At 40.7% G+C, this 15,835-nt stretch overlaps 3 protein-coding genes across 5 annotated transcripts; 1 reads left to right on the forward strand and 2 right to left on the reverse strand.

Moving 5' to 3' along the window:
* Positions 1–1,623: 1,623 nt before the first annotated feature.
* ess2 (ess-2 spliceosome associated protein) lies at positions 1,624–7,008 on the reverse strand. Of its 2 annotated transcripts, none has more exons than XM_071910373.2 (10): positions 6,661–7,008; positions 5,991–6,159; positions 5,675–5,761; positions 4,338–4,507; positions 4,094–4,211; positions 3,835–3,968; positions 3,470–3,572; positions 3,218–3,327; positions 3,008–3,123; positions 1,624–2,723 (listed from the first exon to the last, which is right to left on the reverse strand). In XM_071910373.2, the coding sequence occupies exons 1-10, from the start codon at positions 6,805–6,807 to the stop codon at positions 2,444–2,446; spliced, it is 1,434 nt and encodes a 477-aa protein (XP_071766474.1). In that variant the 5' UTR covers positions 6,808–7,008; the 3' UTR covers positions 1,624–2,443. The 2 variants fall into 2 exon arrangements, with proteins under 2 accessions (XP_071766474.1, XP_071766473.1); XM_071910372.2 differs by having other exon boundaries at positions 5,663–5,761.
* Positions 7,009–7,938: 930 nt separating this feature from the next.
* LOC139920361 (uncharacterized) lies at positions 7,939–9,391 on the reverse strand. Its single transcript, XM_078286604.1, has 3 exons — positions 9,145–9,391; positions 8,787–9,037; positions 7,939–8,323 (listed from the first exon to the last, which is right to left on the reverse strand). The coding sequence occupies exons 1-3, from the start codon at positions 9,389–9,391 to the stop codon at positions 8,246–8,248; spliced, it is 576 nt and encodes a 191-aa protein (XP_078142730.1). The 3' UTR covers positions 7,939–8,245.
* Positions 9,392–12,009: 2,618 nt separating this feature from the next.
* Positions 12,010–15,259, forward strand: LOC139920370 (uncharacterized). 2 transcript variants are annotated; one of them, XM_071910370.2, is made up of 2 exons: positions 12,010–12,198; positions 14,034–15,259. In XM_071910370.2, exons 1-2 carry the CDS (start codon positions 12,069–12,071, stop codon positions 14,705–14,707), a joined length of 804 nt encoding a protein of 267 aa, XP_071766471.1. In that variant the 5' UTR covers positions 12,010–12,068; the 3' UTR covers positions 14,708–15,259. The 2 variants fall into 2 exon arrangements, with proteins under 2 accessions (XP_071766471.1, XP_078142715.1); XM_078286589.1 differs by lacking the exon at positions 12,010–12,198 and adding an exon at positions 12,650–12,778.
* The last annotated feature ends 576 nt before the right edge of the window (positions 15,260–15,835 follow it).

Genomic DNA, 15,835 nt, shown 5'->3' on the forward strand with positions numbered 1-15,835 from the left:
CACCATATAACATACTGTATGCCATATGTATAATTCTGCTCATCCCTGTGATGACTTGGAATAAACAGGCCTATTTGACCCTTTCGACCTTGTGGGATAGCCTATATCAAATAACTTTAATGGGGGGACGGTACATGATGGGGCAGTAAACCCAAAGACTACACTCTTAAAAAGGATGTGTCATTTTAACACATCTGTGTGTCTTCTTTGGGACAACACAAGATGTGTTCATAACAAAACGTGTTAAAATGTATTGTCATTAACTATGTGTGTTGTCCCAAATAAGACACACAGATGTGTTAAACATGACACATCCTTTGTAAGAGTGTACAATTATTATGAATGACTCCTTACTCTTGCAGAAATGCAGTTATGCTTTTGCCACCAGGATGGGAGAGATGTACTGTATGTCCAAACCCCAGCTTTCAGAGACTTGGGACCAACCAAAATTATAGCCATAAATGGCCATTCCAGGTTTCGTGCCAGTTCCAGATTTAAAGCTGACAGAGGGACTCATGCTGTGTATACACTGTACACATGCTGTGTGTGGAATGTCAGAACATTAGGTTTTAACAAAGCAAGTTTCATAGCGATTAAGGACAACCATTTAATGGCACTGTGGCATCTGTGACCCATGACTTGGATCAATCTGAGTATTAACAATGTAAAATGCTAAACATTAACTCTCAAGGATGTTTACCCAAAATGTGTCAGCCACAATTTATTCATAGAGTTCAGAGAGAATCGACCTGTTCCCAACCTGGATATGATCCAGACATCTGAAATGTGAAAGACAAGAATACAGTCTTTCTGAATTTGGGTTTAGTAGCAGGCTTAATGCTGGGCAAATGGACCGGAGTAAAACATTCTGCAGTCCTGTAGCCTATACAGCACCTGCAGTTTTAGAGAGACTTATTTGGAGTATGGGAGTTAGGCATGTAGCATGTACTTCATGCTCTGTTGTATGCTCTCTGATGGTGGTTCTCAACGGCAATTGCAACAGGACAAAAATTCATACCAACATATTTTCATTTCCAGTGATAAATAACACGCTTATTAAACATTCATAGATCTAAAATCAAAGGTCAGTTTAGATGTTTGTGCCTAGGAAGCTCAGCAAGATTCACACTCCAATGTGAAGATAGTAAATTCAGGCTTCTCCAGCTAACAGGACTACCTCATCTGAGGCAAAGGCCTGGACTTACTGGACCCGGTACCCTCTTGTGTTGCGTTGGACACAGTCAAAAGCTAAAGCACAGCACAGGAGTGGTAAAGAGTATGATTGGACCTCCACATGTCAAGCTGACTATAAAAAAAGTGAAGGCATAAAATAATCACCCACAGTAATGAGAAGAGGAACGGCTTGTGGGCTAAGGCTGAATCTGAATCTAAGCCAGTGTAAGGTTGAGCAAGACCATCACTGAGGCCGTCATTTTATGATACATGGCATGACATCCTTATTGCAGACCATGTCCCGTCAAAATGTCCAATTCATTTAATCGGATTATATATTTTTTTTATAAAGGGCCATACAGTTTTATGAACATCAGCCATTGGTGCAAGTTGTATAGACGCTACAACTTCATTACTGCAATTCACACTGCCAATAAAATTCAGACAATATTCAAATTAACAAAAATATATTGCAAAAAGAAGCATAGGAAACAGATAATCAGCATTTAAATTCACACATCCATAAATTGTCTAACTAGGGCCCCGTGTTTTCCGTTCCAAGGATGGAATCCGGAGAATTCAAACATAAACACAGAATACCACAGAATGGTGAGGTTGGGGAACGCTGTTGCAGGAATAACAAAACATGTTATTTTGAGTCATTTCTATCACAAAGGGATGAACAGAAACATTTAAATATCATGGCAACATGTATGGAGAGCTGTACGTTTGTGGGATGCTGCGTGTGCAAATATTCGCTCCCCTGTTTGCGTGTCTGCCTACAACCAAATTAAGAATGTCAATGAGTATGTGCTGGTGGGCATGTGACTCCGACCATACAGCTTTTGCATCATGAGTCGAGTTTGCCTGCTTGTGCTTCACTCCACTATTCCATGTAAGCATAGATGTGTTGATTAGGACAACTGCACAGTGATTACAAACATTTGTTAGTGTGGAAACACTTGTATAAAACTGATGAGAACCTGAATCTGGGGGAAAACAAACAAAACGCAAAAATGGGGGGAAAAAATAAAACAACAGATTTCATAGGGCCCTAGTCAAACCCATGAGCAAGAACATAAACAAGTAAAGCCTTATAAATTCTTTACAGTACTTTTCTCTATCCTGCGTACTGCTCCACCCAGCCTGACAGAAGATGTGCTTTTGGGGGAAAGCTGGATCTGGAAAAGCTATATTAAAGTTCTCCTCACTATAAGAAGTCCATGTTGTACAATCCTAATAGTGTCCTCTGAGAGCGGCTTTACTCCTTTCAGAAAAAGTCTGAGGCTTTTCGTCTCTTGGGGAGCTGCAGCAAGTTGTCTGTGATGGAGGCTAGGTCTTGAGAGCTGGGGGTCTTGGCTTTGTTCGGCGTGGGTGTTCCTGAGGGTGTGGACAGGCCACCTAAGGGAGTCTTGCAGCCAGTCCCTCCGTGTGAGGGCGACGGGGTGTAGCTGGCCCTTAGTGCTTTGTCTGTGTATTTGCTAGACGTCCGATTGACGAGCCTCTGCAGGGCGGGGGTGAGGGCCGGGCTCAGACCTTTAGGAGTGAGACTGCAAGGCAACGGTTGTCACGGTCAGTTGGTTCATTATAAATGAGAGAAGTGTAATCATTTCTCCCCAAGTGCAATAACAAATAACATGTAAGACTACTGGCCTATTTATGTTTGCAGAGCACACAAAATACTTTAAATATACTTCAACTTAAACTTCCCCTTTTAAAAGGAAAGGAGTGGGTAGACGTAGTGAGCTGATGTTATTTCTAGAAGTAGATATTATCAAGAATGAAGATAGTTTCAGTTAACCATCATTACTTGTAATCACTCAAATGTCTTTACCTTGCAAGGTTCTCTGTGACCTTTCTCAACGCCTCCTGTTTCTTCGCGCGGTTTTTGGCTGCAGCTTCATTGGCCATCTTTAAACCCAATCTCTCTCTTCTTCCTGGTTCTGGAATCTTTTAGAAAAAAAATGATTACAATTTACATTTTACAACTTGACAAATTATTTTAAAAAACTGTTTAACAAACCAACCACTACGAGTTTAATACCTTAAATGATGGGCCATGGTTCCTCTCAGCATATGGGGTGTCGGACCCATCTAGACGAAATGGGGTGCTCTCGATCTCTCCCCAGGTCATTAGAGGGGACTCAGCTATGCCTGAGGGGACAAAATCAGGTTACTGTAATCTTCTCCAAAAGGTACAAGGTAGGACTGCTGAATCAGCCATTCAAGGGAACATGTATTTTCAGCAATTTCAGGATTGGCTACCAAGTTGAACAGAATTTTAAGGCCTGCTTACCAGGAGCAGGGGAGGGCGCTCCTTCAAAGCCGTAGCCATTCACTGTCGGGGATTCATGTGGGATGAGCTCTTTCCCATCAGGGCCGACTTTACCCTGTTTGAACTGGGCAGCAAACACAGTAGATCAGCTGAATCAGTCAGGAATTACCGATTTCATTCAACTTTTGGATTCTAAAATATTAAATCCCAACACTTCCAGGCCTCTTCTTTTAATTAAAAATAGATCTGCCCTCATTTTTACTAAAGAGAGACAGATGACTGTAGTGCAGACAGTAATTCAAGTACTTAGGAAAGTTACTGATAAAACAAAACTACCTTTATGTGACGTCATGTCTGATTTCACACAATATATTCCTATGATTTACCTGTGCATTGAGGGCCGCAGCCTGTTGAATCTGGCTTTTGTTCAGAGCTTTGCTGAATGGGTCTCCCACAAAGCGAGTGTTCTTGTGAACGACCTCCCTTGGCTTCTTAAAGATAGCATCATCGTCTTTAACCCCTGTTTATAAATGTGACAAACATACAGTATGAAATTCACCTTTTTAAATCAACTGCATGATTTGCTTTTGCACTCTGCCTTTAACAAGCATTTATGCCAAATAATGCAGGTACAAATCTCCTTACCCTCTGGATAATACATCAAGGCGTTCTTCGCTTTGTACTCCCAGGTCTCCAGTCCAGCTTTGACTGAGTCCAGTGCCGCCTTCTCTGATGATGGTAAAGCAAGGTTTTCCTCGTGGCGCTAGAAGATATCAGTAGTCTTTATATGTTTTTATCATCTTCTTCATACGTCTTCAATATATGAAAATATATACTCTTTAATTTCACTGGCTTTAAAGTAAAAATGTATAAGTTAGTTCATATATACCTGTTTGAATTCAGCCTCAGCCTCATATAACCAGGCATGCCTCAGCTTCTCCTTGTCTTCTGCCAAAACCATTATCTGCTCAAATGAAGCGTTATCCTCACTGGTATTTTTAGAAAGAAAACGATCCAGACAGGGCAGCTCTCTCTCTTCCTTGTCGCCATCCTTGTTCTCTATAAATACAAAATCAATAGAAACAGAGTGAAATTACTGTTGTGTTTTTTTTGGCCTAATTATGTCTAGATTACACTACTATTGTGACTGCAACACTGTATGTCCATTCATGAGAAGAAACAAAACAAACAAAAGACAGGGAGTAATGTATGTGAAATGGTTTAGGCTAGTGTTTCAAAAATGGGTCCAGATCTGTTCTGACAAAATTGTGAGCAAGTGTCAATAAACAAATCCACTGTCCTAGCAAAATGTAAACATATATATTGCATGTCATACCGCAATCACCAAGTAAGTGCACAATTATTGTTTGCCCAAATTATTCAGCCTTAATTCCACAAAATAATTCCCTTGGTAAATGTCACATTCACGTTTTCATCTTTTCCAATTCATTCCCTATGGAGCTATAAATCAATATGCCTTCTAAGATTGGGTTGTGGACAAACTCTTCTTTCTTGTTCCTGTCCACGGGAAATAAGAGCAGGAGGTGCTCACTAATACGGTCTATGGACAATTGGACATAGAGTTAACTTGAATGCTGAAATCTTGTAGTATTCCCCTTAATTATTTCCTTTAAATGACTTCAGAAATGCATGTCCGGTAAATAAAGTTTGATTAGCTGTGTTGTTTTTTTAATGATTAGATGAATAAATGTGATTTTAGGGGATTTCACTCTTAATTTATTTTTAAGTAGAAGTCGGAAATCATACATTAACTGATTTAAAATGTTTTTTTTCTGAGGTTTACATCTTTTCTTGATTTTTTTCTCTCCTAAAGAATAACTTGCTTGTTGTTTGATGAGTTCTTTGATTTACCATGGGTCACAACTTAATACTTTAAGTCAAACTTGGGTCCTATTGCAAAACCAGTTGAAAACCACTGCTTTATATAGTTTTGCAAATCAGTGCAATACAGGGTTTGAGTTAGTGGGCTTCATGTTTAATTGATCTGAATGATTCTGCCTTAACCTGCACACTGTTTTCCCACATTTTGATATATTGAATACTTCTAGCTACTTTGTGGACGTCACACTTAGCTCCTGGTCTAAAACCAGTTGCGAACCACTGGTCAAAGCTGATAAGTAACTAGACAAATGAAGTTATGAGTGTTTAAAAGCAACCACATTTATTTTGTGTGTCTAAAAGTTAGGAACTTACCCCCATCTATACCTTTATTGCCAGTTATGTGTCTGCCATGAGTGGAGGAGGGAGATCCTGCGCGGCCTTCTGGTGTCTCAAAGCTAGCTGGTGTCACATCTTTACACACAAGGGATGAAGGAAAGACACATACATTCAAAATCTCTCCATGGAAACCAGACCAAATATCTGATGCAGACAATGTGTGGCTTAAAACCTTATATTGTCACCAGTTTATTTAATTTAACATTTTTGTGGAGCAGCAAAACCAACAGATATTTTTCCCTTTTTCTTAAATCAAGGTATCAAACATAATACAACATTACAGCACACTCCTCATCTTACTCACAGGGTGCGGACGATCGTGGTGTAGATTTTGTCAAAGATGAGCCGCATCGGATGGAAATCTCTCTCATTCTCTCGAGGTCTCCATTTTCCTCTGCTTCAAGATAGTCCTTCTGTGCTTGCAGTTTTGTTACATCTGGGAAGAAGTCCCTCTGGATGATCTTCTCTAAACTCTGTTGGAAGCAAATCAGTAGAGGGGGAAGGTAACGTTAGTTTATCATTTGGCAACATCATATTTGATTTGAGTTTTTACAGTATAAAAATTGAATTGTGAATTGTACTATTCCGGCAAGTATGACTTTAACTTAATTCATTGTTTAATCAGTTTGCTAGTGCCCAAAACCAGCCATACAGGCATTAGGTGTTGAGCTGGTTGGTGTTGACTTGCGTTTTGATCATCAGAGGGGTGTCAAGCAGGCTTAACAGCAGTAACTTACTCTCTGAAAACAACACAAACCAGGCTAAACACCGTAGTTACCTGTTACGAAAGCATTTTTACTGAAACATTACTGTAACTGTCACCTAGCTAGCTAACTTAACATTAGCTAACATTACGACTGTAAGCTAGCAGCACCACTACAGTCATGTCATATGTTGACTGATCGGAGAGAGCGATCCTCTCCTTACTACACAGCTGCGTCTGTGTCACATTTACACACAAGTTTATCTCTTACCTCTATGTATTCAACTTCGTCGAGAACCTTCCGCTTCAGCGTGCCCTGGTCGTTCTCCTCGGGTTGTTGTCGAAGAGCCACGGTAGTGACAGTGCAGGGGACGAGGGTCCCGGACAGCGCTTTCCTCACGCTGGCACTTCCCTCCATTGTTGAGCCGCGGCAACGCTACGCTGGTTGTTATGAGCCTGTTAGTTACCAGGCTAACGGCGGTCCTGCTGTGAACACCGACTGAAAAGACGACTTTAACACTTAACAGACCCCGTTAGAAACAGAAATACACATATCGTAACCGAGTTGACAACACATCTTCCTGAGATAACGTGAGCTTTAACGTCGCCAACTCCAGCCAGTAACAAACCTCACGCAAGCGAACAAACAACGTATTCAATTGGATCCGGTTACGTCAGCGGAAGTTTATTACATTCTTAAAGGGAAACACACTCTTAAACACACTCTTGACTACAGCGCGACACTGTAAAGAGCCTTTGGACAGAAATCTGCAATTATATTTATGACCATTTTGATGGCAGCCGCTATGACTTCACAGCTAGTGACATAATTTGTTACTTTTGCCATCCAAACAAATCCATTGAAACGGCGGTTAACTTCTTCATTTTGACTGCCAACTGCCTTTTTTCATAAACAAAGATTCCAAAAAGTTGATATGATATATTTTTGATAAACCTCAAATACATTTTACAATCTTTGAGATTAATTAATAATAAAAACAATGTGATCTTCCTCAAGCACTTTGATACAGATACTTTATATTTTGTCTTCTGTTAATATATACAAATTTTATGATGTATTGACTCTTCCTTTGAATTCAATTGCCTGACAATCTGTATTTTTGTGTTTGTTGATTAGTTCAAGTCAGCAGTTGGAGAGAGTGTAGAGGAGTGACTATCCTGATGAGAGGTTTCACTCTCTCCACTGTTATCTCCAGTAGAAACAGTCAACAAAAGTCTACTCAGATGGGGATCCCTGGGATGTAACTGTTATAAAATTGGGTGCAGTGGTCTAAAGCACGTTGATCTCCAGGTCCTTGACATGAAAGTCAAGTAGTAGTACTAGTAGTAGTAGTAGTAGTGGCCTATACGTAATAGTACTAGTAGTAATAAAGTTTCTGCATCTTTTTCAAATGAAAACAGATCAGAGCCATCCAATAGCACTTTATTTGTTCTCAAAGGACACTTGTTTTATGACCTGAAACAAGCAAACTGAAACAAACCATTTACAGATTCAAGATAGATTTTATATTCTGGATTAGCAGTAACAGACTGTCAGTCCTTGTCAGGTTCATTACAAAATTTTTATCTAATCCCATGATTTGACTTTGAAACAAAAGGGCCCAGCATTTGTACATTTTCAGACTAAGGAGTGGGCCAGCTGTAACTGTCGATAATAATAATTATTCATCAGTACTCAGAAATGAGTTTTAAAAGAAAATTCCCAGGAAAGCATATCACTCCAACAACATTTGTGCAAATCACACACACACACACACACACACACACACACACACACACACACAGAGGCTAGGCTCTTTCCTCATGTGTAATTGTGTAGTCCATATACACATTTGTCAGTTTTCCATGTCTCCAACACCAAATGTTAGTCTTTTTTGACGCCTCCACTTTGCTCTTCGGTTTTTAAACCAAACCTGTTGGGAAAAGAGAGATTTGTGATTGTTTCAGGGTAGGATATGTTCACATTCATTCACATTTCCATAAACAACTGGCTTTCATTAACAGCATTGGGAAACATATATTATTGTCAAAACGTGTAAATAATAAAAACATGCGAGATTGATCAGAGTTCAGTTCAAATACCTTGTTCCAATACAGGATATTAGCTTGCAGGCATCATTATTAATGGGCAAGAGTTTCTATCCTCATCCAAATAAGCTCATCAGTTGCACAAACAAGCTAATGTGAACACCGTCTGACACCAATGCAGTGAACAGTTCAAGCAGACTTTGAAACATATTAATCTTAAACATCTCTCTATCACTGTGACAATAGAAATACCACTTGCTGAGGCTGAAAGTGGCCTTGATCAAGCAAAGCCACAATCTACAAGCTTCAATTCTGAAATCCACCATCATGACACAGTAACAGTCGTACCTCTACTCTTTCTTCTCGCAAGTGAGTGCGCTGTGCCAGTTTCTCCCTGGTGTTCACGTCTGGATACTGGTTCTGCAGGAACAGCTCCTCCAGAGCGTCCAGCTGGTCCTCGGTGAAGATGGTGCGGTGACGTCTGGTGCGCCTCTGGACCTGACCGATGGACTGCTCCTCTCTGTGAGCGTCTCCCAGCCTGCAAGGGTCCGAGAATATCGCCGCAGACCATCCATACTGACAGGCTGCACAGAGGAGGTCTGGTTTTAGGGTTAGGCAGTGGGACATGCGTTACTGACATCAATACTGGTTTGAAACAGGTGCTAACTCTGTTCATAAACAACTGAATACTTAATTTGGGTCTTACTTTCATGAATAAAGTCAGTCTGGAAAACGTCTCCGCAGTGGGAACAGTAGCAGCAGCACAAGCAGGTGTGATGGACGCCGTCTGTCTGGCCTCCAGCTGGACTCCCTGATCTCCCCGCCTTCTCCTTCAGTCCAGCAGCACTTGCTCCACACGGCCGGCTGTCCCCACCGCTGTTAGGATATTTGTTCAGTATGTTTTCAATAGTGAATGGGAACTTTTGTCTCTCCATCCTCATCAATCCATCCATCTCCAAAAAAATTCCAGTATAACACAAACAATAGTGACCACAACACTTTTTCCAATAGTTCAGGCTCGGCTTCTCCTCTCCTTCTCCTCTCTGTACAGCAGTGTGTCTGGCCCTTATAGTGAAATTGTGAGGGGGAAAAAAAATAGTAAAACTATAATCCCCCCTATGGACTAGACACATAAAACGGTTGAAACTTAATTCCTAGCTAATCTGGGCAGTTTTGTGAAGAGGTTAGGGAGGACGGCAGATTCAGTTAATCTTGCCTCATTCCTTTCTCCGAAGGAAATCAGATTTCGCTGCATAAAATGAGAAGTGGAGAGCTCCTAAGATCCTTATTGTTGTGGTTTTAGAGAAAAGGGGATTGCCTGGTATTAGAAACCTGGATTTAAAGATGAACGCTTTGGTGTGGCCAAAGACTTGTGTATGCTGAATTTGGGGATTAGCTCTTAAATTTATTTCTTAATGTCACTTTCCAATTTAGCTTTATCAGCAAATCATCAAGTGCAAATTACTAAGATATTCACCAAATTAAATAAGATGAGGTCACATTGACTGATAACAACAATGCATAGGCTACTTATTATTCACACCAATTAGCCAATTACAGATGAATGAAGGAACCTACATGTGATAGACTTTCAGTGTGCAAGTGAAATGAGTGGTGACACTAATAGATTTATTTTTACTACTCAATTCTTACATTTAACTGAGAACACTGGCTCGGAAAAATTCAGAGAAGGGATCTATCCACGTTTGTATTCACAAACATGCATAGTGTCTTATCTGTGTGATGCAGTCTTTCAGTCTGACTTCTCTGACAATGTGCACAGCTGAGGTAAAGCCATTACAGGTTAAATTCATTCCCCAACAAATCCTGTGATTTCATACAAGGCAATACACCTTTTTTCAGAGAATTAATGGATTTTCACAATCTGTCTTAAGCTCCTCTTATAAGGGCTTTTGAAAACAGATAACAATAAACACCATCCCATCCTTTTCACTTGGATTTAATAGCGACCAGATTGTTGATGTATAGTTTGCTGAGCATTTGAGATCGCTATCTGCAGTTATTGTGGTTCTCAATAGAAGGAATTGTACCACATCCACACTGGTTCAAACGGTTCAAAATTCATTACTGAGGATTAGAATGATAAAGGTTCATTTTGTTGTTGTAAGAGCAATATTGGGTACAAGAAGTAAAGAAAAGAAACCACATCCGCCTCATGGGCAATCCAATCTTTTGGATGTTAAAACAGCTACTTGGACTGTGTTGCTTAATTTCAAAAGCAAAACATTATAATTATTCTCCTAAACATTATTTGTGGTGCATCAGAAATGGTGCTATTCAAACTCACATGATTTAACAAATGCCCTTTACTATCCTATTAGAGCAACTGACTCTTAAGTGCTGCACTGACACAAAAAGAGGGAGATGGACTAAAGCAGAGATGTGCAGAAGTGTTGTAATCAACCTCTTTTACTCTCTGAGCAGCAAATCAATGAATAGATGCCTTATTAAACCCTAACTAGGCAATTCATAGTGTCACCAAAGGCACCACATTATCTAACGTACAGACAGAAACTTTAAAAAGTAATGAAAAAATCATGATTACCTAACAGAAATGTGAGTCGGTGGAACCTGGGATCAACGCACAAGACGATCTGCTGCAATCTGTGGGGCGAGGAAACCACACAGTAAAGAAAAGTATACCTAAAAGTGTATTCTCACCCGTTTGAATACTGCAATTTATGGGGTTTCATCATGTTGGAGTATGTGTAAAAGGTGGAGGCTCTCAATTCTCACACTGGCTGTAGTACAGCAAGTACCCAAGGTGAATAAAAATGATGATCAGTGATCTTGACAGTCATAAATTTGTGTACATTCTTGAATAGATTTCCCTCTAATCATGAGAAGGCTAGCCTGAACCTCAGTTGTTACCAATATATGAATTATGAGTATTCCAGTGATCATGTCCATTAATATAACCGTAGGCCGACATTACATCTCATCTGAATATCATAATTTTAATGGCGGTTTATGCAGTGATGAGCTACAGATGTCCATAAGCTGCCAGAAGTGTGTAAAGTGTCTAAATGCTGAGGGTCAACCTTCTCTCTCTGTTTTCTGCAACCCTGCTTGTGAGCTTGTGCAGGAAAACACAATATCATAATATAGAAAGTCCAGAAAAGTTGTGTAAAAGCAAATGTTATGTTACTCTTTTCTCACATGTTCCCCCTGAATTCAGAAATCTAGCTCTAGGATCTAGTTTCTATTTTGGTAGGCTTTAGCATGAAATGTGCCTTGGGCTTTCTGTACTAAGCTGCAAAGAGACTAAATAAATATACATCCAAATCACTTTTGAGATCACTTTTTTTTTTTTTAATCATCCACATATGTTTACTGAAATAAATGTTCAGTAGATATAATAACCTAACCTTGTTTATTTTCTTGATTAACCCCAGAGCAGCAGAGCAGAGAAGATCAGTAAAGTCAAAGCATAAACGCGCGCCCCCATCTGACCAAAGGCGTCACTGCGCGCTATTGAACAGCAAGCGACAAAGAGCGGCAGCCTGCAACTCGCGATAACGTGCACAGAGGCAGACGCTGGGCGGAAAAGGCGGGAGAGGAATTGCCGCTTCCGCGTCCGCGCAGCACAAGCAACAACAGCGGGGCAAAATGGACGATAAGTTAATATTGTCTGTATTTAATTTCCCAGAGCTGTACAATGTCACTTTGCCGAATTACCGTTGTACGGAAAGTCGAACAAATGCGTGGAGAAACATCAGTGCCTTAGTGGGTCTTCCATGTGAGTGTTTGATCTTTCTCACAAGTTTACGTCGAGTTATTATTTGCTTAGCTAATGGTTGGCGTGCACGATTTAACACCCGGAGTTTAGAAATATCGGGTGTTGCGGGGTGTCCGGCCGTCAGGTTTCAGGCAGTGTGCGGGTGATTCGCGATGCGTGGTGTTGTTTGGCGTTTTTATCCGCGCGAGTAGCACAGCGGTCGGTGTAGCCGCACGCGCACCGTGCTAGCGGTAGCAGCTGCAGCTTGCACGCCGGAGGCCGCGCTGCACCGACAGGCTGTCCGGTGCTGCCACTGCGCCGCCAGCCGCGTGCCGAGGCAGCACGGGACGCGAGATGCTCAGCGCTACGAACTCTTTGTTTTTTGTGTGTTGTTAACCGTGCACGTTACAGCGCGAGGTGTGGGCTGAACCCCTCCGGTGGTCCAGCGGTGGCTGCAGCCCGGCAGGGTTAGGTAACTGTGTCAGGACACCCCGAGATCAAGGCCCCCGACCCCCTGAAAACCAGGAGGACGGAGTTACGGCCGGTGATGCGGCGGTAAATAACAACATGGATAAACTATGACCTCCGGTTGGTGATCATAGTAAGTCAAACGACCACCAATATAAACAAAACAAATCATCAAATACATTCAGAAAAGCATTACTAAGACCCTATCCTTGTATAACTTGTATCATTATTATCATTATATCATTATTATGATTTATAACCTACTATAAATTCACCTAGAAAGATTTGTCAGCCATAAAAGTCAGTAAACTGTTCGTAAATGGACCTAAAAATGGGTATAAAGAGGAAAAAGTAGGTTTACCCGGGTTATGCCCTAACATGGTTATTTATCTCATATGCCTTTACTCTACAGCAGTGATTCTCAACCTTTTTCATATCAAGGACCCCAAATGTAGTACACATTAGGGCCACAGACCCCCATTTGATGAGATTGTCTCAACTCTGAGAATATTTTTATTGTTAGATATGATTTTGTCCAGAATTCCATGACTACGATCTGTATTGTAGGTAGAGAGATAACAGTGAAACTAATACTATGACCAAAACAGTAATTCTTCTACATTCTCTAATTGTGTGTTAACTTCTTGTAAATGAAATAATGGTGAAGTTGAACAATTCATCGATTTCTGCAAGTTTTCATTCCAACCAAGCACTACAGCAGCTGATTTCACTGATTAACACATTTCCTCCTCTGGTTGAAGGTGTTAATCAGTGAAATCAGCTGGTGTAGTGTTTGGTCGGCATGAAAAACCTGCAGACGCTCTGCCCTAAATGGCTCACTATTGCCTATTCCTGCAATAGGCCGCCATGATTTACGATGACTGCAAATTCAATAATGACCAAGCATTAATTTAATCATGAGGCAGGCTGCTGTTTGGGTGAAGGGGCAGTTGAGAGCTGCATCTAATGAGCTGTGAAGAAGTCTGTGTCCATTCCTTAACCCTAACTTCAACATGAACCAGACTACCTGTCCCCACAGCTGCACAGGGGCACTGTTTGGGACTATTGTTGAGCTATTACTGTAACCACACATCGCTTAAAGACAATATATAGTGAGATGTACACAAAAACAATTGGGGGATGAAATGAAGTACAAATGATTTTCATAACAAACTGAAATGGGAGAAATTTGTCTGATGTGCAACTTGACTGCAAGTCCAGGCTGCAACCTGCTTAGGGGGTGAAATGAAAACGGGCAACCTCTTGCAATTTTGTAATGATAGTTGTCAATATTATTATTTTCCATTCCCTGTGCTTTCCTAGTAGACAGCAGCATTTTCAGCAAATGAATTATTGCTCCCTTACATTCTGATATTTTACTTTTCTAGCCGAGGAGTGCAAAAGAAAATGGAAGAACCTGAGAGACAGATATTTGAAGGAGGTTCGAATGGAGATAAAGAGCAAGCAGCAAGGAGAGATGGTCCCAAGTCGATGGAAATACAGACAGCTGCTGAATTTTATCGCGCCCTTCACCGGGTCAAGGAACGGAACAGCAGAGAACGGCAACAACGACGAAGACCACGAGAATCCTGACAACGAATCTGCCAACACGGAGGGAGACACCACGTCTTCTGAGGCCGTCAAGAAGATCCCCGCCGACCAGAAGACCCAGGTGGCCTTCGTGACCCAGCTGCCTCCCATGTCTCAGGACACACAGATGGCCCAGCTGGCCGTCCTGACGAAGATACCGCCTGGCTCACAGCTAACGCCCATCAGCAAGCCTGGAAGGAAACGGCGCCTGATGAGGGAGACACTCTCGCTACCTTGTTCCCAAAGTACACCGATCCCCGCGAAGAGACAGGCAAAAGACAATGGCTCCTCATTTCCCAGCAGGCCGCGCGACGAGGATGAACTGTTTCTGTTGAGCTTTGTCCCCGCTCTGAAGCGACTCGCTCCACAAAAAAGATGCGAGACGAAAATAAGAATCCAGCAGATCATGTATGAAGCAGAGTTCAATGTTGCAGAGTCAGAGAAACTGACGGAGTCAGAAACACAGGACTAGGCCAAATTGACTCTTTTTTTTTTTTTACTTTATTCTTTGATATTGTTAGACAAATGTTTTCTAAAACTTCTTCCACAAAGATGACCAAAATATATATTTTTCATTTTTTACAGCATGAATTAATTGAGTCTGAGGTATATCCTTTTTTGACAGTAGGTGATTAACAATTAAAACACCACAGAATATATATCTACTACTCAGTTACTGACCTCCCTTTAGAAGAAGTGTTGAAGTGTTTTTTTTTTTTTCCAGTTCATGTTGTTTTTAAAGAAAATTATTTGTATTGTCAGTCATTTCGCATATTATAAGTGTAAGGCTTGTGAGAGAATGAAGGCCAAATAGATTTACACCACATTAGGAAAAGAGACGGACTGTGATTAACTTCTTTATTTACATAGCATTTCTGTCAATAGAGTGGATTCACATTTAAAAAACTGGTTAATGTTATTTCAATCAACCAATCTGCATTTTCAACTCTGCAATATTCTACAGTATTTTACATTTAATTACAGTGACAAAGAGTCAAACTGAGCAAAATTAAACATTACACAATTTTGGAGAGAACACTGTTTCAGAAATCAATCATTCAACTACTTATGAGCCTCATCGCATCTTTCTTCTTGTCCGTCTCGTCTACAATGAAGAGACACTGACAGATTTGTTTGAATCATTACAAACATGGCAATATTCATGACTCCATATGGCATGCCTATCATTTTTGGTCAGTTTTAACTAAGAGATGTGTAATTTATAATTCTTCAGTACAACGACTACCCCGTAAAGATTTTAAAATCTTTTTCAAATTCTTTAGTGAACGGAGAGTCAACATGGGGAAATGACATGCTGGTATTCAGTGTGTTATTCAGTAGCACTGTTTGCAACAAGTAAAACACCAGCAAAGTGAGTCAGCTGCTGTATTTAAATAATGGATTCAAATGCAGTCAACCGGTGACTTCAATTATCCATGCGATCCAGAGTCAACAGTTACATTCAGGCTTGTTTTCTGACTTTTCAGTCCTTTGCATATAAATTAAAAGCCTCGATCTAAAAAGCATACTTATAATTAACACGTGCATACCGACGCAGAGTTGGAATCATTTTCTGTGTCCAGGGTTGTAATTTTCAAGC

The sequence above is a fragment of the Centroberyx gerrardi genome, chromosome 2, assembly GCF_048128805.1.
Source record: "Centroberyx gerrardi isolate f3 chromosome 2, fCenGer3.hap1.cur.20231027, whole genome shotgun sequence".
Taxonomy (NCBI): domain Eukaryota; kingdom Metazoa; phylum Chordata; class Actinopteri; order Beryciformes; family Berycidae; genus Centroberyx; species Centroberyx gerrardi.